General features: G+C 39.0%; 2 protein-coding genes across 2 annotated transcripts; one reads left to right on the top strand and one right to left on the bottom strand.

Moving 5' to 3' along the window:
* Positions 1-372: 372 nt before the first annotated feature.
* On the bottom strand, positions 373-18,493 carry LOC146471215 (uncharacterized). Its single transcript, XM_085120919.1, has 11 exons — positions 18,236-18,493; positions 18,076-18,155; positions 14,354-14,408; positions 12,865-12,974; positions 11,248-11,351; positions 9,660-9,756; positions 6,185-7,269; positions 5,081-5,169; positions 3,102-3,506; positions 1,975-2,702; positions 373-574 (listed from the first exon to the last, which is right to left on the bottom strand). The coding sequence occupies exons 1-11, from the start codon at positions 18,345-18,347 to the stop codon at positions 518-520; spliced, it is 2,922 nt and encodes a 973-aa protein (XP_084977045.1). The 5' UTR covers positions 18,348-18,493; the 3' UTR covers positions 373-517.
* A 1,438-nt stretch (positions 18,494-19,931) lies between these two features.
* On the top strand, positions 19,932-25,675 carry LOC146471216 (RNA-binding protein 45-like). Its single transcript, XM_085120924.1, has 2 exons — positions 19,932-20,238; positions 22,563-25,675. Exons 1-2 carry the CDS (start codon positions 19,942-19,944, stop codon positions 23,745-23,747), a joined length of 1,482 nt encoding a protein of 493 aa, XP_084977050.1. The 5' UTR covers positions 19,932-19,941; the 3' UTR covers positions 23,748-25,675.
* Positions 25,676-26,574: the final 899 nt, after the last annotated feature.

Raw genomic sequence — 26,574 nt, forward strand, 5'->3', positions numbered from 1 at the left:
AAGTTCGTCTGATATTGTTACAGATCACGTACGGCAATATATTTACAATGTAATATTGACTGTTCAATTTTCCAACAAAGTCGGGCTTTTGTTTTTCTTTCAATACACAGCGTTTTGCCTCTTTATACACTGTTCCCTTTGGCCAAAATAACGGCTTGTTGCATTTTAGTCTTGGTCCCAGTTGTTCAAAGGGCGGATAATTTTATCCACTGGATTCGCTATCCGGCAGATAAAATGTATGCAAGATTTTCTCGATAGTCCTATAATTTGTCAATAGAGTAGAAGCATATGTTAAATTTAAGAATGTAATTGTGTGGAAATCTTGCCAAAAGCATTGGTTGGAGAACATTTGCTCCGCTGGATAGTGACTTATCCAGTGGATAAAGTTATCCGCTCTTTGAACAACTAGGGCTTGGTCGAGAAAAAATCACGACTGCTGTCTTCTCGTGTCTTGTTTGAACTGTACAGGCGCTATGATGGACGAGACTGTCGAAATGGAACGATGACTGGAACATCATTAGCCGCTTCTCGAAGTCTTGTCCGCGGGATTTGAACTTTTGTCCAGGTCGAAATACTGCAAAAGAGGAAACAATTGGTCAAGGATGAGAGAAAGTCATCTCGTTGTTCTCTGCAGTGAAGGTGACGCTCTGGTGAAAAAATGCTCAGATGTGCACTGGAGGAAAGCGCGGCCAAAAATTTTCAAATGTCTGGGTAGAGTGGGAGCGCGAAGATTAAATGGCTGGGAAATGAGCCAAAGCATGCACTCAGGGAACTTAAGCAACAACAACGACGACGGAAACGAAAACCTCACTTAAAAAGTAACTTTATTTTATTTGTGCTACTTTTCGATTTTTTCTTGTCATCCAACTTGTACAGAAACGTCGAACTACCCAGGAACCAAATTGTTAGGCATGGCGTTCGGGTTAAGAAAGAGAATGAAAAATTTACCGTCGTGTGCTCGCGTTCTCCACAAATCTTGGATTTGGTCATTTTAGGTTGTTATTTACAGAGGACGGCAGAGAAATGTACCAAAATTTAAAACGCAGGTGTAGAGCGATTGGTTTTCTTCATTAAACCTATTGTTTTGTGGCGTTGTCGTTGCCGTCGCCGTCTGGTAAATTCCCTAGTAGATAGAGCGGTTTTCAATTATGTCGAAAATAATTTTCGCGTTTGGTTTGGTTTTGCATTACTACGCTCTGTGATTGGTTAAAAAAAACTCTCGCCACTTTCTCAACCAATGGGAATCCAAACCAAAACCAATCGTGTTTTGGCCGCACCCGCTTTCCCGCGCTTGGCGCCAGTTACATGTATTTGCTTCGAATTCTGATTGGCTCGTTGTTGTTTACGTCTGTTGCGATTGGCCAGAGTAATTACTTTGGTTTTGGTTTTACGACACTCAATTTGAAACCGCTCTATGCTGTGGTCAAGTAATGCATATTCGAACGTCGCCTTCTGGCTAATAAGCGTAAGTTGTTATACTGAAAAGTTCCTTAATAGGGACCTTAACCAATGAGAAAGTTGACTTCCCAGACGTCACGGGCGCCTACCGGATGATCTGTGTTTCATTCAAGTAAGTGTTTTCCTATCTGTAACGAGGGGCTAAATGCACTGAAGCGTTCGGGACGTGGACCTTCCAGTTAATAAAGGGACTATGTCAGCTAGGGCACATGCGCAGTAGAATCCGGTTGAGACTAATTTGCGTACAACTTTTCGCGGGGTCTTTGCTTTTCCACCATTCCAAAAGCTTTCAAAAATATCGCAACAAACAGCTTCTGTAATTACTAAAGAACGTTTGTAAATAAAAAAATCAGCTAACTTTCCGAAGATGAACGCGATTCAAACAGATAAAACAGCTTCCTGAACTCTCCGACGGTATTTGAAAAAGTTGGGCCAACGATTTCAAAGTGCTTCTCATCAACGCGCCTGGGGTGACATAGACCCTTAAAGGCTCCCAATAATACGGAAGGTACTTACTTGAGCACGGTCCTTAGGTCCCGTCTGACTGCTGTCTAAGGAGACCATTGAAAGAGGCGCTAAATGTGTGGTCTTCATCATGTCCACGCGGGCTCCACTCAAAGCGCCCATTGGATCACTGAAGGTCAAAAAACCAGGGTACGAAAGCGACAGCGGGTGCGCCGAGAACTGCTGACTAGGAACTGTGGTGGGTAGCAGCTTTGGGGCCTGCGCTTGTTGTGTTCCCAGCTGTTGCTTGTCGTGCGCGAAAGCCGAGTTCTGTCGATGAAGATCGTCCTGTTGTTTTATTAGTTGTAGAAGGACGTGCTGTTGACTGGCTGTTTGTTGGGGCTGCGAGAACGACTGCGCTGAGAATGCCTGGCTTGTAGGCGACGGTTGAGGCAGGATGATCTTTTGCTGCGGCTGAAAGCGGGGTTGCAACTGTTGCTGGGTTGCTTTTGAGACGGGTAACGCTGGAACTATGATCTGCTGCAGCGTGTTCACTTGCGTCGGTTTCTGTTGTTTCTCTTTCTCCTGTTGACTGACGAGCGTTGCTTGCGGCAGGAGCGTCTTCCCCTGCTGCTGTAGAATCAAGCCACTAACCTTTTTCTGAAAAGCAGAAGACGAAGCAGAAGATGATGAAACTCCTTGCTGCACGGTGGATAGATTCATCTCTGGGCGTTTGACTTGCGTCTCCTTTGTCTTGCTTTCCTTAATAATTTCTGCACCGTTTGCTATTTTCCGCTCATCTGGAAAGGAAATAGCCCGACATGAAATCCTGATACAGTCAATGTAGTTTGACTTTCTCTCCTTTTCTATAACTGGGCATGACTGAATTACAGAATCACATGAAATTCTTGTTTTGTGGCTTTCATATGAATGGCCACATAATATATAAGGATTTCATCCACAGACTGAAAGGTCACAACTTATGATTTCATCCAGAGACTCAAAAGTAAGCGCCACCTTGTAAATAATAGACACACTTTAAAACAGATGTTTGGTTTATCAACAGAGTTGATAACTATAGGTAAATTGGCCACCGTCAATTAAATGCTCTAATCTCTTTACGGTGGCCAATTTATCTTTTTTTTTTTTCATCTTCGAACCCAGTAACTCTAGGTAATAACGACAAATGTTTGTATTACCTCCAGGGGCACTCGCGGGTTTAGCATTGGCACTCATAGGGACTTTGCCGTCCGTAACTAAAGAGACCTTGCCCTCTCTAGCAGTTTGGGACACATCCATTCTTGGGGCCCCATCTGCGCCGGCACTAATGGACCCCCGAGGTCCTTCATTGCTTTGCGTGGTTTTGGTCTCAGTTGTTAAGGTCCCTTGTGACGCAACTGCTGTAGAGCTGGAGGCGCTTAGGGTCGTTTGCTTCGTAACACTTGGCGTGGCCGTCGAGCTTGTGTTTGTACAGGACATAGGGGTGGCTAGTCGGGCGTTCACCTGTAACAATTGGTTTTTCCGGCTCGTCAGGGTGCCGAGACGTTCCTCGAGACGAGCATTGTCAGCTTTTAGCTGGTGAAGACTGGACATCAGCGAAGCAACTACAAGAGGATAGAAATAAATAAAAAATAAACGACTTTATTTAAGTAAAAAAGAGAAAAGGGAAACTGAATGTAAGCAAGAGGTTGGGCTTATCAAAAACAAAATGCTCCAGGACATGAAGCTGTGGGAAAAGATCGAGAACTTTGCCAGCACATGATTGATGCTACTGTAACTTCGGTGCATTAGTACCGTAGTCATAAACAACAATGCACCATTATCTTGTCACTTCTATTGATACAAATATCGTCGGTTGCATCTAAGCGTGTACACTGGAGGAAAAAACATGTTCTAACTGGGTGCAAACACGACTGTTTTGGCGCCAAACAGTCGAAGTTTGAAGTAGGCCGCTGTGGTCGACTTGATTCGTTTTCGCTCAACCAAATATTCTTTGCAAGAATTTTTAGATGTTAAGAACACTTTCTGGAGGCAAGTGTGCTGTTTCTGAGTGAGAAATATGCCTGCAAGTTGAGAAAAATGAAATAAGCATAATGAGTTTGCTTAATGACTGTCAAACTTCAAATGTTTGGCGGCAAAACGCGTCATGTCTGGCACCAATTAGAACAAGTTTTTTTTGTCTCGTGTCCACGCTTAGATGCAACCGACGATAATTTTTTCAGCTAATCAAAGTGGTACTAAAAATAGGTGAACATTGCTCCTTTAAGCTGCTTTATGCAACCACGGCCAGTACTCTCATGATGGTATTCTAACAAAGTCAAATAAAAACAGTCATACAGTAATGAAACCTATAATGGAAACCTTTAGATTTAACTATGAGTATGACTGCCAGTTTTTTTCCAGGAGACAAAGAACGCGCGTGAGTGAACCATTGATAGCCGTCGTCATTTTACTGCGAGTTTTTGTGAGAACGGCATACTGGTGAAAACAAGTCCTCGAAACGTAGGGGATCTTGGGTGCTTACCATTTACGCAAACCACCCGGATGGAAAAATTCGGCATAAATACGAAATGATTTAGCTTGTCTTAACAGAAGATGGATAACATGCAAAATGTCAGGGATGAACATCAGCTGTAAATCCCAAAAGGAGTAATAAAAATGCATCACTTTGACCAGAAGTCCATCATTTTACAAGTACTCCAAATGGAATGATGCGTATCATTTGACTTTCCAACTAGAATGTCCGGTTTTCCATGTAAATGGTAAGCACCCCTTGTCTTTTTGGAATCACAAAAAGCTTCAACTATCATCAATCAAAACAACTGCATCACGTTCGTCGCTCACAAAGAGTAAAATAAAGCTTCCTGGGATATACTTCGCCTTAGTACTTCATTTAAACCTTAAGTCAAATCTCGTATTCGTAGCCGTACGTAGGTACAATCTGGGAAATACCCAATAAATTTCACTAAAAGCTCAGAATCCGTATTGCCCGCCATCTCAAGTCTTCGCTGTACGGTCGAGGTATTATGGGTTCTAAGCTTTTAATGATATTACTGTATTGGGTATTTCCCAGACTACCTTCCGGCATTGTCGCGTACGCTTTTACGCTTTTTTGGACAATCTTTGTCGAAACAGCTGTAACTAGAATCTACAGGACTCTAATGCAACAATACAGTACCATCATACTGTGATGCCTGTTGCATCAGAAACTGGGCTCCCTGTTCCCACTGGTATTCCAGGAGTTCTTCCAAGCTGGTTGGCAATTGCCTACAAAAAGAAAGAATTATTCAGGGTTCATTTATGAATCCATCTTACAGGTACATGGTAATGTGTGGCCAATAGTCAGCATAGAATCGACTGAGTCAGTTGCCTTGGCAAAATTTCGAAGCTCAACGCATTCAAAACATTGAAAATTAAGTATTTGAAGAGATTTTCAAGAAATACTTCGAGCACAATAAAGTCATGCAATGAAAGATTTTGGCGACAGCCTGTCACGGTGGTCATTTGTATCAAAACAAGTGGAAGAATCTTTTCTGCCCAGCATCACTACAACCTATGACTGGCTTCACTGAACAGTCCCCACTCAACATTTTGTGAGGCATCTTCACTTCACAAGCCTCAATATATTTGTTATGGCACTTTCTTGGAGAATTTGTTTGCACATAAAGACATTTTGTCTTTGGTGATCACTTCCTGTATTCTCCTAACGTGTATGTTTGATTGAGCAGTGACATTCCAAGGAGAAGTTAGATATTGACCACTATTTAGGCTTGAAAGGTTCACTGAAAAGCCACCTTAACCATTTGAAACATTGATTAATTAAGGACGGTGCCTACTTTTGTTACTGTGCATACGTTCTGCACATCTTGAGATACTCTGGTCTCCTATGGGTGACGCCTACTAATACAGGGCCATTTTTGCGCGGTTTAAAACTATGCGGAGAAAGTAGAACTAAGCAAGTGCTCTTGGTATCCAAAAGGAAAATTGGGGGGAACCTTGCATTTTTCAGAGATAATAAAGCTTCAATATGGAAAAAAAAAAAAAAAAAACGCCAAACATTGCTTTGTATTTTACTGTTTTTTTAATTATTGTTGCTTGATTCTCTCAAAAATTTCACTGTTTTTTTTTAATTATTGTTGCTTGATTCTCTCAAAAATGCGTGGTTACCACCAATTTTCTTTTTGGATTCCAATAGCCCTTGCTAAAATCTGCTTTTCCCGCATAGTCATAAACCGTGCAGAAATACTTCTGTATTAGTAGGCACCATCCTTGAAATACTTACAGAGGGCCCGGGCTGACGTTGTTTGGCCGCTGGACATGGCCATTCTCCAACAGTCCCCTATTCCGTGGCTGTGGAATCCTGTAGGGATTGGGGCTTGGAGTCCTGGGACCATTCTGCGGGACGCTTGTTCCTTGGTTGCCACTAGTAAACAAGCTTGGGCTGGAGAAATAAGTAGGTGGAGAGCATGTCGCTGGGCCTTCTTGGGGAAATGTTGATGGAAACGCAGTATTTAATGGAGATGTCACCATGTTAGTCGCGGAAGCTTGTGAGCTATTCTTACGATTTCCTGGTGTGGGGCTTGCCTTTGTCTTCAATGGTGGTCTGCCAACTTTCCGCTTAGGTTCATCGCTTCCTTTGGGGGCAGCTCGCTTCTTCGCAGTAGTACCGCCACTTTCGGGCTGTTTTGATGTTTCGTTCAACGTGCTTATTACAGGTGGTATTGTAACTTCCATTTTCTTTGCTATATCAGATACAAGGGTACTAGTAGAAGGCTGTGGGATTTCCTGCAACTGGTTCGCAACAGAAATGGGCAACATTTCCGGTCCAAGAACAGTGGACGACACTGGTTTTGGAGAGGTCTCCTTAGTGGATGTCAATAAACTTGAACTACTGGTTTGTACCGGTCCAGCTGGTAATGGCACTAAACCAGGCAATGGAGACTGTCGTGGACTACCACTAGAGATACTCCCTGTTTTTTGTGTCTCGGGGGTTGTTGCCTTGGCGTCCGATGTCTCTGTAGTGGTTTTCACAGTAGATGGCTTTCTACCTCTCTGTTTGGGGGTAGAAGGCTGATTTGCCGAGTTTGATGCAGTATTGTTGTCAGATTTGGATGCAGGTTCAGAAGACACTGCTGCAGCTCCTATAGAAAGTCTTGGTTTGGGAGTTTTCTTCTCTTTTTCTTTCTCGGGTTTGGTTTTGGTTTTTTCCTTTTCCTTGTCTTTCTCCCTTTCTTTTTCTTTTTCCTTTTCCTTGCCCTCTTTCTCTTTCTCTTTCTCTTTCTCTTTCTCTTTTTCTCTTTCTTTTTCTTTATCTGATGCCTTGGTCGTTTTTTCTGATGGTTTGCTGTTGAACAGAATACCTTTGGCCTGCCAAGGAAAGATGGTACCACTTTAACCACAACTCTTACCTATATAGTGGTTGTTGCACCAAAAGTAATTTTGCATTTGCTTTAGGTTGCGTTTGATTGACCCTATCCCGGAATAAGAATAAACGGAATAGCTGTTAGATTTCTCTTTTCAAGTAAATTTGGGAAGGCGTTTCTGCAAAATTTCGCTGACACACGATAGTTTAAAGGGGAAGTATCATGAGAATTCGCTGTCATTTCAAAACCCCAAAATGTTTGTCTGTCAACAGAAACATAAAAAAATTGTCTAGTTTTGTTATAAATTATCACCCAAGTGCAACAAAACTGTCGATAAGTGCCTCTGGCTAGAGACAGAGTAGATCGGAATGGATTGAAACTTGAAAAATGTTAGGCTAACGTTTTTCAAGTTCTCGCATTTTTGTTTTCAAAACGCGCTAGAACAGAACACGAGTGGTCCTTTTCAAGAATTGAGTTGAGCTCTTTCCTCTCGTTGTTCTAAAATTATTTTGCAGCTATGTGAAGGCCTTATTTCACCATTTTTAACCAAACAGGTCAAAACCCCCATGAGACTTCCCCTTTAAGAACGATTTTGTACTTCAGTAACTCCAAAAACCTCTCATGAGGGATTTCTTGTCATCATGCTATGTATTCCTATTCCGGAATAGAGTCAATCGAACGCACCCTAAGTTTCCTTCACTGCACTCTGTGATTGGTCAAAAATTCTCGCACCCCTTTCTCGACCAATGGGGAACAAAACTAAAGCCAATCAACCGTTCCAAAAAAGATGGCGACTAGTACATTTCCCCATAATTCTTAGCCTAAGAAAACCTATAAAAAACGCTCATAAAAACGCACAGCAAACAAACCTAGCATACACAGTGTTGTTAGTATAGAGACGAATTTTGCAAGAAATACGGCTTTCTATGTGGCTATTGGCTGTATTAGGTTTGCAAGGTATTGTGGTAAAATGTACAGCCGCCATCTTTTTCCATACGGAGGATTGCTTCAAGTTTCAAGTTTCTTTATTTCCACATATTAATTAAACACAAAGAACAGGAAATAGGGAGAAAGGAATGTGTAGGTGTGTATTGTACCACTTACTTGCATTTGCTTTGAGTTAGGGTTGGTTCAATAAATTGTTTATGTTCGTTGGGATTGGTCAGAGTTATTATTTTGGTTTTTGTTTTATGGCGCTCAACTGAAAACGTCTTTATACCTACCAGCTGATACAGTGTCCCAAGATCAATTTTCAAGATTGATTTTTTTATTGTTAGCAACCTATTATGAACATTGCACGAAGGTGCAAAACCCCTCAATTTCAAGATCAACATGGCCGAGCTCCATAGCCACTTTACAATGATCATAGTCTTGAACACATTCATGCTTTTCAAGTCATTATACTGTTAGAGAAAGACGTGAGTTACTACAAGAGTCACAAAGGAAATTGATCGTATTCTCAGGAATATTCTTTTTATCTTTGCCTGGATCTAACATTAATTTTAAAAGATGCCCTTCGTAGCAATTTAATCCACCATTGATAATTTTTTGACTCAACATGAAAGCCAAAACAATTGCATCACTTGGAGAGCTGAAATACTAAGGCTCTTGGCTCCTTTAATGGACAAAATCTTTTTACGAAACCTCTGTCTAACCCTCACTTTACTAGGAAATAATTACAAGTCTCTTGCAAGTGCATGTTCAAATCATGTTATAGTATTAACAACCCATTCACACCAACAAAATGTGTTTAATTGAACCAGGTTTAACAAAATGAAAATTGGTAACAGAAAGCTGAACCATTGGCTTTGACATAAGAATCAAGTAAACTCTAACTTATGCTTTCAATTGTGCTAAATCTGTAGTCGACTTAAAATCCGAAAGCAGCTTTTATGAAGGAAACAATTTTAAACTGTGTTTAGCTAAACAGCTTTTAAACGTGTTTAAGCCTTGGTGTGAATGGGGCTAGACTGTTTCAAGAAGGCTTAGCATGAGCCGATACCTCTTTGTTTCAAAACAATTTACTTCACATTGTAAAGGCGTCATTACACTGGGTAATTTTGTTTCGCAAAATGTCTCGCAATTTTGTTTTGACACAAGTTGCACAACTCATTTCCCAGTGTAAGTTACATGCCCTGAAATGAACGTCTCGCAATTTTTTTTGTTGCCACAATCGTTGCGAGAAGCAGAAGTCGGTTCTACTTCTTGCGATGGTAACTGCAACAGAACCATTGCGAGACATGTTCATTTCAGGGCATGTTAGGCAAGGATTCCTGCATCTTGTGTCGCGAACAAAATCTCAAGACACGTCGCCAGAAAAATTGCCTAGTGAAACAGTGCCTTAAGCCAGTGGCTAAAGTGTTTTGAGACAACAACAAAATTCCAATCCAATACCTTTTTATTCCAGTGGAACTGACAGTAACCAACATACTTTACTGTGGGACCAGACTGACCATCATTTTCTTCACACAGCAAGCCAGAGCTCTGGGCACTAAAACATCATATAATAGAAGGGTATTAAACTCCAACACTAATCATGTAGGTGAATTAAAATCCTTTTTGAATGTTTTGATATGGTTCTCAGTCCCCTACCAAGTGAAAGTCTCATAGTGTATATGACAGAATTTTTTTATTTGCTTGATCAAATCTTCATGTTGCTCTTGCATGAAAATGAGACACCCCCCCCCCCCCAAAAAAAAAAAAAAAAAAAAAAAAATTAGAAGAAAAAAACAAAAACAAAAACAACAACAGCAACTTATCAGCATTTCTTTCCCATGTTTGTGGGGTATGAAAGCGTCAAATTTCATTTCCGGTTGGGTACAATACTACACAAGATGGAAGACTGGGGATAGTAGGGCTGTGAGGTCAACAGTCAGGATTGCTAGTCTCCTGATTTCTCTATTCCTCAGTTGTGTTTCATGTGCAGAGGAAGAAAACTGTGTGGATGGAAATACACAGGATGAAACAACTGAGGAATGGAAAAACCGGAAGACTAGCATTCCTATATTGACCGCACAGTCCTACTATCCCCAGTCTCCCGTCTTGTGCGGTATTGTACCCAACCAATAGTTAAATTTGATGCTTTTTACAGTATATGCCTGAAACACGGGAAAAAAAAGTTGATAAAGAATTTTTTTTATTTTTATATGAGAACAGCATTGTTCAAGAAAATAAAAAAAATTCTGCGATATACTCTTTAACCAAGATACTCAACTGGAAGACTTGGCAGATGCATTGTGCTACAACATCTGGAAATTGTTTGGATTGTTTGTTCATTTGTTTATTAAATCCAATAAATGCTTGCAAGGACCTCCAAGATCAAAGTCCAACAGGAATGTACGAACTACTAAACCACAGAAGCAAGTAACTCTAGCTAGTGATTAGCAAGTTAAGGGGCTGACTTTCACCCTGGGACGTCAGGATTTCGAGTCTGGTGCCCTAGCCACATGTCATGCTACTGATGATTGTAGGATAGAGATTTTATCTCTTTGGTGAATGAAAACTAATATATACAAGGGAGAGCATGAGTTTAACCTTTTTACTCCTAATATAAGAACAAATTCTCCTATCTTGTTCCCATACTTTTCTTACAAAAGTACTAGGAAGAAGTTGTTAAAATATCAAGAAAATTCACCTTGGGTGATCATATACATACTTCTCATGACTTCAGGGGTTGAATAAGCATTGATATTACAAGAAGAAATTTGATGCTGGTCACTGTTACGGCGTAAAGGGTTTTCATATCTTCTGTTTATTTTATAGAGGGCCACAGTGTCATCAGTTTCACCACTGTCATATGCTACGCTCTTAAAATAAAGTCTATTGTATTATTAAGTCATTAGCTGTGACTAACAGTGCTTCAAAATTTAGTTTGTGACCATGCAGCATTGACCTCGGTTTTGACTGCGTTTCGGGCACAGACGCTGAAGGGTAAAACAAAAGAACAAAAGAGAACACTAGACCAAGGAAAAGTACTACATACCATGTCACATGGAAAGCGTGTCTACAGCCTGTCTTGTTACAGTTCATGCATGCTCCGTGTGCTGTCTTACTCTCTCTTCCTCTCTCTTCACATATATAGCATGTCTTGAAAGAAAAATGCACAAAAATGTACTCAAAACTAAGATCTGCTCATAGCACTGACAATGCATGTTTGGTGTGCAAACAGGAAGAACTTGCTGAATCTTTTGCCCTTCTTTTTTTTAACCTTTTAACCCCTTATATCAAAGAACAAATTCTCCTACATGTATCTTGTCTGTATACTTTTCTTATGAAATCACTGGGGAGAAGATATTAAAATATCAAGAAATAGGCCATTTCAGAGTTACTGTGAACCTCATTATGAAAGCAAGGCTAAGTGCAAAGTTTTTACTATGAAAATTAGTTTTTACAAAACTAATTTGCATATGAAAAGCTTTTGCACTTAGCCTTGCTTTCATAATGAGGTTCACAGCAACTTGGAAATGGCCCATTCACCTTGGGTGATCATATCCTTAATTGTCATGAACTCAGGGGTTGAAGAAGCATTGATATTACAAGGAGAAAATTGATGCTGATCACTGTCAGGGCTTAAAGGGTTAATATTGATGGTTTGAAAATTGCTTGTTTGTAATATTCTTGTTGTTTGATAAATTGCCAAAACACTGTGGACATTTTACACTTGCCAATGTTAATACTTTACACAGCATGAGGAGTGCAGCTTTGCTTATTGCAAGGATGACAAAACTCACTCACTTCTCCCTACAGTTCAGAAGTTAGAGCAATGATCTGACTGTTGCGTGTAATTTTGGATTGCACTTGGCGACCCAGACTTTTCCTTTGTGTCTCGCTTGGCAAGCCCCATTAGATGCACATCTTTCATAACTTATGACAGTGAGGCTGCAATAAATCTTAGTAAGAAGATATGTAGAGTAGATTTTAATCGAGTGTAAAGTAATTTCATTTTGCTTTGGTTTTGGTTCACTACATTCCGTGATTAGTTAACAAAACTTGGAACACTATTTGAACCAGTGAGAAGCAAAACCAAAACCAATATTGTGCATTGCTCATACACATTTTATGTCCTGTGCTTGGTGCTGATAACGTGACATTGGTTTGAAAATGAAGGCATTGACAAAGAAAAAGGGCACAAGTGCCTTCTTTTTCTTTGCTGTCAATGTACATGTAATCTGATTATGATTCATGATTGGTCACTTCAGTTTAACTTCTGATTTGCAATTTAAAAGTGAGGACGTGCAGTAACCACACGAAAATCATTACTTTTCATTCTTATTGTCAAGAAATCAATCATGTTATCAAAATCCCAAAACTTGAGATTCTTGAAAAGTTCTCTGAGTGACTTGAAAATTAAAAATTGAAATCTGGACCTTGATTTCAATTCTTGAAAACCTCTAGAAAGTACATGCATAACTGCTAGTTAAGACAAATTGCATTTTACTGCAAACACCACTGTAACAAAATAATATTAGATCTCGTAACATACACAACCTGTATGATGTATGAAGTCATCCCTGCTGCCCCAAGAAACAGGGAAATTCTGGCCATCACTTACAGAAAATCAACAGAACCATAAAACATGCTGTAAACTATCATCATTTACCTTGCAGAAACGGTCATGTGGCACTGATGCCAAGATGATTGGCTCCATCGTTGAGACATTTCCAAATCGAACTTCAGGAATGTATAATGCACAAACAACATGAGCCCAACCTACAAACAGGAACATGCAAACATGATAACTTTAGAAACATAATGTGGCTAAATGTAATTTAGGATTTGGAACTGATCATTGCGGACCTCTGGTTGCTTTTGCTTTAACCCTTTGATTGTTCAAATGGACACCACAAGCGGAAAGCACTGGGTATACCCTTTGTGATCCGACATACAGTACTAGGATCATTGCAACCTTGGATTTTTTTATACTTGAAGACACAGACACATTGACATGCCTCGCTTTCTGCATAAAGGGTTTTGCTATGCATTATGGCATGATTTCAAAACATATGGCCATTGTAAAATTTTAGCTCAAGTAAGTCAAGCTGATAGTTGAGAGTGCTTTCAGCAGCAAAACGAAAGATGGAGAAGTGAGATTCTCATCGCTTTCAGGAACATCATCATCACCATATCTTTATTTACCCTCGGATTTCAGAGTAGCTTATTCAGCTTATGTCTCTAAGCATTTACCCACCCAACCATGAGAATATACACATAAAGACCAGACCACAACACCGGGAACTACGTCCCCTACTCTTTGCGAACAGTGAGTGGGTTCTTTAATGTCCCACAGAGTTATTTACGAACAAGGGTTGTGAGACGGGGCCTACGGTTTATTGTCCTTATCCGAGAAGACTAGAAAGCCTTATCTGAGAAGACTAGAAAGTCTAACCATTTGCAGATGTCAGAGCAAAGGCAGCACTTTCTCCTCAGTTATTTAAAGACCCTGAGTGTTGGTCCAGCCAGGGTTTGAACCCACGACCTCTTGCACGGTAGTCTGGTTCTCTACCAACTGAGCTAACCGGTCGGCAGTTAAAAAACAAACACAACCACTTTAATAACAGGATTTTGAAAACACAGTCTGAGTCAATTTTCTGCATGGATACCCTATTTTTGTCCAACACATTTAGAACAAATCAGACACTTCTAGATAAATGGTTGCACAAATTAATATCAGCTGACTATTACTAACGGCATGACAACAAACTAATGAAAAACAGGCTGGGTTTGTTGTTAGTTGTAGTGGTTTGATTTTGTGAGTCTTCTGGTGCAAGAACCACCATTAATGAGCTGGCAAGGGAAGTGGGCTGGGGAGAATGGGTGGGGGAGTAAAAAGTGTTCCAGCCCTCCCCACATTTTGCTGACCAACTTGGTTACTGGTATGTGTACCTCTGCCACAAAGATGTTCTCCTAAACCCCAATTTAATTAATTACCATAGCATTAGCTGAAAAAAATAGGTTTCTACTGGTGCAAATTTAGAAAAGTCACTGTGAATGGTAAACCTGTGAACACAAACTTTGTAAGAATGTTTTAGTAACATCAGCATCCAGTTATAATTGGTGCAAGGGTAATGCAAATATTTGGCTCCGCTAACCTCCAGTATCAGTTCTTTTAAGAGCTCCCTCTTTATATGGACAAAGTTCACATTTCTAGGAGATAAAAATTAGTAACAACAATGTCATTTTCAAATGATTATACAGTGGAACCTTGCCTTGTGAGTACCCCATTACAGCAGTTACCAATAACATGTGTTCAAAAGAGTTCAATAAGGTTGCATTTTGGTGAACATCAATCAAAGAAAAGCTATTAATAACCTAATTGAAATTATTTTGAACTCTAACATTTCAAGGCAACAGAACCAAGAAATTGACGATTTAACCACTGACAGATGGGAAACTTTATCAAAGTTGATTTCCAAGCCAGTTTAACTATTAGTAAAATAAAGGGCACTGTTAAGAGGATACCACATTTTTGAATGAAAAACTTTAAATCACCGCATGTGATAATTTGTAAAATCAGTGATGCAGGAGATCTAGCTAGCAAATTATCCTGTGCAGTGAAATTAAAAAATTTTAATTCAAAAATACCTTTTTTTTTCGCTTGATGTGGCTTAGGAATCAATTTAAATAAAGTTTTACCTTCTCTTAGCGAAGTAAAATTCTCATTTTCTTGCCGGGTTGCCTTGGAATCTAGTCAGAATTCAAAACAATTTAAATGGCTTTTCTTTGATTGATGTCCACCAAAACATAACTTATCCAACTCTTTTACACTGTAAAGGTGATAGGTCGCGTGTAATTGGTAACCATTATAACAGGACCATCTCTTTTCAGCTCAAACTAAAATTTATGCTGTCATTTTCTTGTTAATATGCCCTCATTGATTCAACCAATGTTTTCCTCCCTGTTCTCCGCACATCTTTCATGGCACTAGTTGGGAGAATTTGTTTTTGCACATCAAGACATTTTGTCTTTGGTGATTATTTCTATTTATTTATTTATTTATTTAGCTTTGCCTAACTAAAATACAGATACAGAAAGTATATATGCATGAATACGTAAAAAAAAATTATTAGACAGGGAGACCATTATAGCCTAGCCAATTGCAGTGGATCCCACGTTAATTATTTAAAACTTAAAAGCTAAAGCTACTAATATATAAACAAGGAAAAAAAAAAACAGAAGTTGAAATTGCTCGAAGCAGCACGTCGGCAGGCACAGTAGAGTCCTTGCTATGTTGCACCTGGGACAGACTGTTCTCAGGGTTCTGAAGTCATCAATGTCGTACAGGTTCAGACCCTTATTGTAAATATTGAAGTAGTAAACTTTTAAATGAGGCTAGAGAGATGTGGCTTGTGCGAAGCTCAGCAGGCAGAACATTCCATGTGCAGCATGCGCATATGAAAAATGAGCGTTGATAAGTAACAGTTCTACTTCGCTTAAGAATATAAGTAATAGCATTGCTGCTCGATGATCTAGTAGATCTTGTTAATTGTCTGGTTACCGGCAGAGCTTCACTATTAATGAAAACTAAGTTATTATTAAATATATTGGATTTGTTCATTGTTAAGTATATGTGATCAGATAGTAGTAACACTGAGAGTGAGGTATTATTCAGTGAGCGACACAGGCATACTTGGAAAAAAGAAATCCGAATGCTCCAAACAGGAGACTTGTGGGAGCCTTTTTTTCTTTTTTTTTTTTATTAGCAAAATTGACATTAGTGTTTGATGGAGTTCAATTACTAAACATTAAATCACATGCCTTGGGTTTTAAACTGCTGTCATTTAAATAGTTACTGCTCACTTTTAAGACTTAAAAAGTTAAAAAAAAAAAAGACTTGAAGGGTTAACAGACTTCACAGGGTTTCAACGTATGTAAAAATAATGTGGCTTTGATCTGAGGTACATGTACCTAACTTGGTAAGATCAAATAAACAGACCCAATGTGGAGATCAGGTATGTTGAATTTTTGATAATTGAACACAATAGAACACTGGCTTTGAGTGATTTCAATTTTCAAACCAATCAATTTACTGAATACAAATGTTTAGTTTTATCAACAGAGTCAATAAGGAATAAGGTAATTCAAAAGAAATTCAAGTGCACTGGAATCTCTTTACAGTGGCTAAATTACCCTATTGACTCTGTTGATCAAACTAAACATTTGTTTCCACTCCTCCACCAACACAGCACGTAACAGTTTCTGAACATCACCTTACTGAATTCAGATTGATTCTGTTCAGATTGTACTCATTACACTTATTATAACAAGCAGGAATAAACAGAGGGGCATTTTAAATTCTAGTAATGAGACCTGGGACATTTTATAAATTTTAGTGATGAGACCCATACTAGTAGCCATAGGCTTAAGCTTCTTGAACTGCACTATAAGAAAGACGTCTTCAAATTTTCTTTTTTCCAAGAACTGCTAGAGACTGGAATCAGCTCCTCTCTGATATGCCGGATATTACGTCTCTTGTTCAATTTAAGAAATACCTTAGTTCATGAGCTTAATAAGAATGTGTCAATTTGTATAGTTAATTTTTTGTTCTGTATTCTACTTAACTGTGGCATGTAATTTTTACTTTTACATTATTTTTGTAAGTGGTTGGTGTGTTACCTAACCGGCTTTTACTGACCTAATTGAGATGATGATGATAAAAATATGTGTGTATATAATTAAAAATGTCACTATAAACATGGTGTGTTTCTGTATGGAGACCGCAACACAGTCCTGACTTGTTCCAAAGGCAACTAGTACTTTCAAAATGTGACTTCAGTTTATAAAACAATACATAAATACATGTTTTTACTTGTTAGCAAAATTGACATTGGTGTGTGATTGAGTTTAATTACTGAACATTAATGTTTATCACATACCTTTAGATTTAAACTGCCATCATTTACACAAAATTACTAGCTTTCTTTTTTGTATTCAATTTTATATTGTGCAACTTTCACAACTTCAAAATCAAGTAACTTATCAAGAGCTTTATTTCACTGTCAAATGAATAATTAGCAGTTGTCAAAGTAACAAGCAATTAAACATCGCTTAAACTTCAATACGATGAACAAGTTCGGCATAAGGTCAAAGGTCATTTTCACCACATCAACTAAAGATCAACTATAGAGTTGCCATTTTGGCTTAATTCAAGAATGCCAACAAAGACACTACAATGCTTAATCTACAACTGTAAGGCCATGTATTAAACTACATGCATATATCAAGTCTGAAGTTCAAAACACAACTAATGGGTGCATTCACGATTCACATGTAAAATTTCAACCAAATTGTTGAGATCTAAATGGTATACACTCTATCAAACAATGCAAAACCCTCAAGTTGATCACTTCCTTAATTCTGCGCCATAAAACACTTGATAATGTGCAAACAGTGCGAGAAGAAAATTAGAGTTTGATAACTCTAGTGGATGAAATGCTTTAAATAATGTAAATATTATACAAGCGTATCGAGTTAGATTTTGAGCGATCCCTAAATCTTGAGCGTCAATAATTCTACGTTTATATTTGAACTTTAACGGATATATGGGCATCCATATATTGCCTAACTGAGGTGTAAATGGAATTGTTTCACCAGTTGATGAAATTACTATATATAGAGCAGAATGGAGCATGAAATCTACAAAGTTGCGTGCAGGTCACGCCATCGCAAAAACAAGAAATTCGTGACAGATTTAAATTACAAACAAGAAAGGATGTTCGCAGTTTACACAAAAATTGAAAAGACCACCCGCACCTATTGTGAAAATCCCTTTTTATGAGAAAACTAGACTGTCAAAAACAACTTTATTACTCACCACTCGTGCGATTCTCTCTTGCGACTCGCATTTCCGACAAAACCACGGTCCCTTCGGCACCTGCACGATTCCGTAGCAAGCTGGCGATCGAGAGATACAAACATCAGAACACATCTCGAGTGTAATAACAAGATAATTGAAAGAGGCCCAAAGCTAGTACCTTGATGCACAGCAACATTGCACCCGTGTCCGTCACAATAAACCAACGGGTTTTCGTCCCATCCTCTTTCATCCGAACAAACGCAGCAACCTCCTATCATCTCTTTTACCATGTTTATAAACCTCGATTATTGCTAAGCACCTTTCAGGAGCTATATGGTCCCAATTTAAAGAAAATCGGGCAAAATACAGACACGGTAAAGGCGCTCCATAGATCGAGTGCAGTTTTCAAAACTAAAATGGACGCGCGATGCTGCACATGTTCGCAGTGCGACTGCGTTATGTGGAAATTCGCTGACCCACAGGGGGTGACTGCGGAACAGAATGCAGACTAATTCGTTCACGCCAGAGGTGACTTATTAAATCAAACTGATTGTAAAGCTGACATTGAAACATGGGCCAGATTAAAATTGCCCTTTGCCGAAGTGTCAGCTTTGCAATCCAGTTTGTAGGGATAGCATACTGTCAGTCACGCCACTACATCCAAATTGTTTTTAAACTTGATTTTGACAAACAAAAAATCAAACCAAAACAAAACAAACAAAAAAGTTTTCTTGAAATAGTTTCCTCGTACTAGTATTATGCGCAATGGCTCAACCCTGATACGGTCAATGCTTGGTTGTTGACCAAGCAAGCTATGACAGTAAGGTACGTCTATAGTCAGGAGCCCATAATGGGCTCCTGCTATAGTATTCGTTAGTCAGTAGTCGGTGAGGAGAGGGGGGGGGGGGGGGGAGGGGGGCGACTAAACAAATCTAACTTCTTTATTCTTTTTCGTCCCCAACGTGGAAGATAGCAGCCACTGCCGAGTTTAGATCCTCTTCTATAGTTATCTATCTTTTTGCTCTTTTAGGAACCTGTCTAACCGATTTCCGTTGTTGTGTCGCAATTAATTAAGGACGATTCCACCGTAATAATATATACAAAGGCATCTTATTTGAGCGGTTTATGACTAGTTTGTGGGAAAAGGGCTAATGGACACATTTTCCAAAGCATTTTTTTAAGCTTAATTACGGCTTCACATAAAGTACAATATTTCGTTTTTCAGGTCTGGTAAAATAAGAGAAAAAATAAAAATAAACGAGAAAGAAAGAAATACCGCTACACCTCAAGTGTTAGCCGTATGTTAAACAGTCTTGGTCTCGAATCCCTGGAAAAGAGAAGAAAGATCTGTCGACTAGTGATGATGTATAAAATGATTCACGGCCTTGTAGATATGAATGTTCAAAATTATTTTCAGTTCTCCTGGGAAACGCAAACACGGAATAGAGTGTAGTCATGTCTTAAATTTCGGACACCCTATATCACCAAAAATGCCTTCAAATTGTCCTTTTCAAGGGACTGGAATCAGCTTCCGGCTGACATAGTTACCGCTCCAGTCACCGCTCCATCGTTGACTGTTTTTATGAGCGAATAATTATACCCAACGGGCAACCTCTTACTCAGAATGGCGTTTTAGTATTGCCTCACCGGCTGTACTAATCAAGCAGTCGTCGATTAAGGAGTGCGTTGGAAATTTTTGGATATTTGTAAAAGGAGCTAATTTCAATTTGGGTTTAATTATTGCGTTCAGTACAGTGCAATGCTTCCCGACCCTCCCCTTCCTGCCAATGTATCTACTCGTAGAGACTGGGACAAGCGGGGAACGGGAACTGCTCATTTCCCACGAGGCACTTCGCGTCACTAAGCTCCTTTCAATGTTTCAAAATGGCTGCGAATCACCAGCAAGCTATGGATGCTGGCTCTGTTTCAAGCCGTGTAGACGTAGACAACCCCCCATTTTCTCGAATCTTTATAGTTTGTAGTAAAAAACATTCGTCAGACGACATGAGGGCTGCATTTCAGCATTTCGGTAGCATCGAAGATATCTGGGTAGTCAAAGACAAACAGACGAAAGAGAACCGCGGCGTTTGCTATGTGAAGTTCGCGAAAGCGTCTTCGGCGGCAAGAGCGTGTGAGGAAATGGATGGAAAAGTGATCGGAGAAGATGCCAAGCCCATCAAGGTGAGTCAAGATCCTAACTTCTTGAAAGTTCGTCATGCTAGCGTCGTGTTCAAATTTTGAGGTTTGCATTAAAAACTTAATCGGTTTGTAAGTAAAGTTTGTAAGCATTGTGACAACTCACTAATTTGCAAAAATTTAAACCATGTGCTCTTGTTCTCTGCGCTTTCCTTGTGATGTTTTGAGGGATGTGTCTAATCACTGATCGTATAAATATGCGATCTTTTTCTCTTTTGGGATTTTGTGTAGTTGCCTTTGATTGATAACTGAGAGCTTCAAAGGGAATTGACGGATTAGAGGATAGACACAAATTTCATAAGCTTATTGTCTTCAAACGAGTGCTTTCAAGTTGTGAATTATTAATGTTAGATGACCACTTTTTTACCCTAAGTTTGAAATGATTTTATTGCGTTGATCTAGGGGAAAACTCGGTACAAAAACGTTTCTCTGGTTACACAGTATGCACTTTCTTTAGGGTGAATTTTACTCTCAAATTTGCACATTCTTGTTGTAGCTGGACCCCCAGAAAGCTGTTAGCACAAGATAAATAAGCGTGCTTGTAGCTACGTGGAAAAGTAAATTAGATTTTTTTAAACCATGAATATTTTACATTTCCAGATTAACTTCATATTAGCTGTAGAAAAGAAAAAACTCGAAATAAACCTCTATAATTTATTTAAGTTTTCTTGCAAAGGCGAAAAAAATTATATAAGAAAACTTTGAAAACTTTAATTATGTTTTTAATTCTGAAGATTTATTTTTGTTTCTACATGGTGTACCCCTATGGATTCTATGAAGGCTCTTTGTTACACTTGGTGAGGTAAAGCTTTTAAAAATTAATGGGAAATTGCTTTTTCCGGCCATAGTGTTTGTTCTGTGGATTGAACCTCTAATGGCATTGGAATTATAAAATGTAGTTTCCCTTCCAAAATAAATTTTTGATGCATTAGCCTATTTAGGCCTTTAACCAAAGTATCTTTCATTGGAAGTCTCAAGTAAAATTTATCTTTGCATTCTCAAATCAACAAGATTTGTTAAAAATGTTTTGTGGATAGTGCAGTTATTTAAAAGCTATGCATGGTACAGTAGTAGAGGTTTTTCAACAAGTGAATTAAAACATTGTCATCTTTTCCTGCTGATACCAATGCGAATAATTTAATTAAGCCAGTAGATTTTACCGTACTTACTTTAAATCAAAGTGTGAAAAAAATGCTTGTATTTGAAATTCTTTTAACCTTAAAGTGAATTTGCAGATGGTGTCCAACCTCTTACATTTTACGGTTCACTCACTGCAATAAATATTTATATCTTTCAACTTGTTGTTTACTATTTTGGTCAATGATCTTTGATTGAATTTCCAAATACTTCAATATTTGTACATAAGTTTTTTTCTTCATGTATCTAAACAGTGCATTCGAAGTGTGTGATTGACATGAAAATAATACTATTGCTCTATTTTGAAAGTTTATTGCCAGCCCTAACAAAACATAAAGAAGTGGTGTATGTTTTTCAACATGGATTCAATGTAACTGACCCACCCACCAAAAGGTTTTGTCAATATACTAGCTTTTTTCTAGTTTATTCGAAGTAACTGAGTTTCCATCATCAAGCTCGTTCTTATACAATTCTGTAATTGGTTTTCAAACAACTTAATGTTACAAGTCTACTAACTTCTAAATACCAGTAAAAAAAGTGTCACATTCAGCTTTTGTCTATGCAAGTAGCGCATTTCAAATGAAAGCTTTAGAACTGTCTTGATGCTATATGTATTTCAGAAAGTTTTGTGCTCGCAATTTTTGCGGTGTTCAATCCTTTGATCCTGTATTAATTTTAAGGCTTTCTTCATACTGTTTGATATAAACAAACTTTTGAGTTTGTGAAAGCTTGGCCACCTGTGAAAGTTACTGTTGTGAATAAATTAGTATTTTCCTAATGTATTGTATTGGTCTTCCTTCCTTCCTTGCTTCCTTCCTTCCTTCCTTCCTTGCTTCCTTCCTTCCTTCCTTCCCTCCTTCCTTCCTTCCTTCCTTCCTTCCTTCCTTCCTTCCTTCCTTCCTTCCTTCCTTCCTTCCTTCCTTCCTTCCTTCCTTCCTTCCTTCCTTCCTTCCTTCCTTCCTTCCTTCCTTCCTTCCTTCCTTCCTTCCTTCCTTCCTTCCTTCCTTCCTTCCTTCCTTCCTTCCTTCCTTTAAATTAAGTATAGTAAATTCGTTATTTGGAATTTTTTACTTTCTTGCCCGCATTCTCAATACTTAGCCTTGAACCCAATTTCCAGTGTTGAGCTCTTCTGTCAGAGTGATGCTAAACCTTTCATGTACTCTCTTTCCCAGGTGATGATTGCCCAGTCAAAGTGTTCAGGGTCAAAAACTGATTTCCAGGATGAGACAGCCCTCACCCGATTATTCATCATCTGTCCCAAAGAATACACAGAGGATAACTTGCGCCAGAAGTTCCAGGACTTCGGTGAGATAGAATATGTGCAGATTGTGCGTGACCACACTACTCATGAAAACAAAGGCTATGGATATGTCAAGTTCAGGAAGTCTTCGTCTGCTGCTGTTGCGCTAGAGAACTGTGATAAGACGCTAAAGGCTGTTTGGGCCGAACCCAAATCAGCAAAGATAGCTCGAAACGCAGCAGCGGCTGCGGCAGCGATGCAGTCCACGTTAATTCCTCATAATCCATTCCTAGAGGCAAATAGCTATGTAGCGCCAGCAGCAGCGCCTCCAGTGACCCTGAGCATGAACACTCAAGCAGCTCTTCCAGGGGTAATGGATTACTACAGTGGACAAAACCCAACAGCAGCTGTGGCAGAGTCGATAACAACATCGCACACCCCCACCCGGTTGTTTGTCAAAGTATCACCGATGATAACTGGTGAGCAGTTGTCCCGCCTGTTTGACATCATCCCAGGCATGCAGATGTGTGATTTAAAGCGGAATTTTAGCACAGGGGAGTCAAAGGGGTTTGCATATGTCACGTACAACTCCGTAGGCTCTGCAATCTATGCCAAGGAAAAGCTCAATGGGTTTGAATACCCCCCAGGTTCAAAGCTTGTGGTAAAGTACGCTGAAGATCCCCCTGGTGTGCACAATAATGGCACAGGTCAGGGCAGCGATGCCACTTTTCAGGTGCAGTCATATGGTTCTAAGTCATCACTAACTGGAAGTTCATATGCAGTAAACTCCGCTGCTGTTTATACCTCAGCAGCTCTCCCTCCACCAGCCCCGTTAGCAGACATGAACTCTGAAGTGGCCTCAAGGCTGTTTATAGTGTGCCAGCCAGCACCACCGCCAGAGAGTGCACTTAAAGATGTCTTCAGCAGATTCGGAAACTTGATTGACGTGTGGATGATGAAGGAGCGTAATTTTGGCTATGCTAAGTTTGCTGCCAAGGAATCTGCTGATGCAGCTATTGAAGGCTTGCATGGCCATGAGGTTCTTGGAATGAAGTTAAAAGTGATGCATGCCGATCCGCCCAAGTCCGAGGCATCCAGAAAACGACCGCGCACGTGATGTATGCACCATAATTCTCCTCCTGGAATTCTAGCGTAGCATGGATTTGTGTAAAACAAAGGTAATGTTATTTATGTACAATCTGTTACTACATGTTAACTTCCTATGCAAGACATCTTTCAAGGTGTTTGCCATATGGGAACAGACTTTCTAAACTCACAGACTACAGCTCCTGAGCACGGCTACAGAGCCCCTCAAAGCACACATTCTGTACTGCCCCTGGGACTTGTCAACTCGACATGGACAACTTGACTGGACATCACAAAAATATGGCGAGCTCTTGGACTAAACATCACAGGGCCATACTACTGTACACATCATGGAATTCACAATATTGGACTTAAGATACAGGACTTGTGGACTGGACATCACAAAAGTCACAGGACTTATGGACTGGACATCACAGAAAATACAAGACTTGTGGACTGCACACCACTGAAGATACAGAACATTTGGACTGGACAACACAAGATACAGGACTTATGGACTGGATAACAAAAGATATGGACTTGACATGATGAAAGAACTGGATATTACAGATGGATATAAACTCTAGGTGGTCAACAGAATGATCTTAACTATTTTAAATTGAACTTTTGCCAAAAGAATGCAATTTTAAATGTTATTTCTGATTTTAAACAGTCGACATGTACACTTCCATGTGCATGTATGTGCACGTTCTTGTCAGACTGTTCTGGTGTAACCTGTCTTAATGTGTTTGTTTCTTATCATGACATGCATGTAATACCGCTTTGGTCATTACACATTCAATGTGTTCAACAAAAATTGTCACACAGTTTCAGCTCCAGTTTTATTCTGCCCTTTTATAGCATTCTAGATCAGCAAAGTGATCTTTTGCAAATATTAATTTTTTTATTGTTTAACATGCATAGGGGGGAATTTCCGATTGACAAAACACTCATTTACTCAAGTTAGTTTACTCGTGTAATAACATTGTTACTGTGGCAAAGTTTTGTAACGTTGAAAACATCCAAACACATTTCATATTCTCCTAGTGCTGGTGCTGTTTTTTTTGCTTGCATTTTAAGAAATCACTGATTGTAGATCATATTCATTTACTGTAATTCTCATTCATTTTGTTTTATACCCTGCTTGCAGAGGATTCTTTCTAGTAAGTCTTTTAGCATGTACAAAGTCGTTTGCATCTCTAGTATTTCGCGTAGTCGGCTTGTTTTTTAAGCCGACTACACAAAATACTAAAGACGCGAAAAAAACTTCTTACATGCTAAAAGACTTACCAGAAAGAATCCTCTGCATATTCATCATATCAACATATTTCATATTCTCCTCACATCTCACATCTCTTCATATTCTTCACATCTCAACATATTTCATATTCTCCTGGTGTTTGGTGTAGTTTATTCTTGTCCATGTATTTTTAGGAATCACTGATTGTAGATCATATTCATCGATTGTGATTCTTGTTCATCCATTTTGTCTTAATCCTCCAAGCTGCAGTTAATGAAAAGAAACATCATTCTCTGTACTCATGTTCTGCCAGCTCATCATTGTTGGCATTTGCAAGTTGTTGTTTTTTTTAAACGTTGCAAATCCTTCATGTCAAGGAATTTTCTCAAGTTCTAGTGATTGTGAGCTCCTTTATTTTTAGTTGATGTCACTTCAGGACAAGTTTATGCGATGCATAAATAAGCAACATAGTATTTCTAAGATTTTCAGAGATTTTAGTCATCCTCAAAAGAAGGTTATAGGTGGAAAAATATAGCATCTAAATCTTTCTTTTTTTTTTCCTCGTTGTTTGAGGAATTGATAGCTAGATATATTGTGAAGACATACTCTGAGGTACATGTACATGTAATAATATTGTTATCACACACAAAAAATTTTGTCTTTGGTTTAAATGGTATCATGCATCCTGGGAATTAAAGAAAAACTGCATTAGAGGTGTACATGGTTGATATTGATTGGTGATTCAGTTACATGCAGTATACAAATTATATTAAAAGCATTATTTTGCTCTCTTCATTTCCTTTGCTTTTATTTCTCTATGAAAGTGGTATTTAAGTAATTGTTCTTTCTCGTTGTACGTTTGATACACCGGTTGAAAGGTTTTGTAGATTGAGTCAGACATCACATCAAAAATTAATGAAGAAAGTTATGGCTTTGATGAAAATGGGTTAAAAATTAAGACAACGATATTATCACCAAATATATACAGAAATGGTGATTATACCCCTAGGCGCCCCCTGGGGCAATACTAATTCATATGTTCTTGACGGGTTTATTACGAACTCACAATATGCTAAGCTCCCAGTTGGCTTGATAGCTCAGTTGTTAGAGCACTGCACCGGCATCGCAGAAGTCATGGGTTCAAATCCCGTTCAAGCCTGATGTTTTTCTTCAGGTTTTTTTTCGCTGCGGTCTAGTTGGGTAGATAATCGCGAATGCGAGAATCTTTTCTTCTTCTATTAAAGCATGAAACCTCTTCTTCAGTAAACTTGAGCTGGAAAAAAAAAAAGGTTTGGCGGGGGAAGGGGTGATTGATCAAGGGTACTCGTTTTTTCAAGGCCTTCCCTTGAGTTTTGGAATAGTGAAGATCTAACGGCTGTCAAGCGTGATGAAGGGGAATGAAGCTGGGTAGAATATGAACACAGCTGGCACGTACATCAAAATTCTGAACTCAACAATGAATGTAATATAAATCGGGCTGTATTCTCGCCAGTTGAACTTTACCATTTAAAATAGATAAGTTTGTTACTCTTCACGTTCAGTGCTTTCCAGTTGTTAATTACAGTGTATCGCTAGAGACTTAAAAATCTTTCAGAAATCAGGAGGTATAGAAAAATTT

The sequence above is a fragment of the Pavona decussata genome, unplaced genomic scaffold (genome assembly GCF_977016875.1).
Source record: "Pavona decussata unplaced genomic scaffold, jaPavDecu1.1 SCAFFOLD_105, whole genome shotgun sequence".
In the NCBI taxonomy this organism is placed as follows: domain Eukaryota; kingdom Metazoa; phylum Cnidaria; class Anthozoa; order Scleractinia; family Agariciidae; genus Pavona; species Pavona decussata.

Coding starts and splice junctions, on each gene's coding strand:
- LOC146471215 (XM_085120919.1), bottom strand. CDS start 18,347: ATGGTAAAAGAGATGATAGGAGGTTGCTGCGTTTGTTCGGATGAAAGA. Junction 11,352..12,864: donor CACATGACCGTTTCTGCAAG/GTAAATGATGAT, acceptor TTTTCTTTCAAG/ACATGCTATATATGTGAAGA. Junction 575..1,974: donor GACCTAAGGACCGTGCTCAA/GTAAGTACCTTC, acceptor CCTCTTTTGCAG/TATTTCGACCTGGACAAAAG.
- LOC146471216 (XM_085120924.1), top strand. CDS start 19,942: ATGGCTGCGAATCACCAGCAAGCTATGGATGCTGGCTCTGTTTCAAGC. Junction 20,239..22,562: donor AAGATGCCAAGCCCATCAAG/GTGAGTCAAGAT, acceptor TCTCTTTCCCAG/GTGATGATTGCCCAGTCAAA.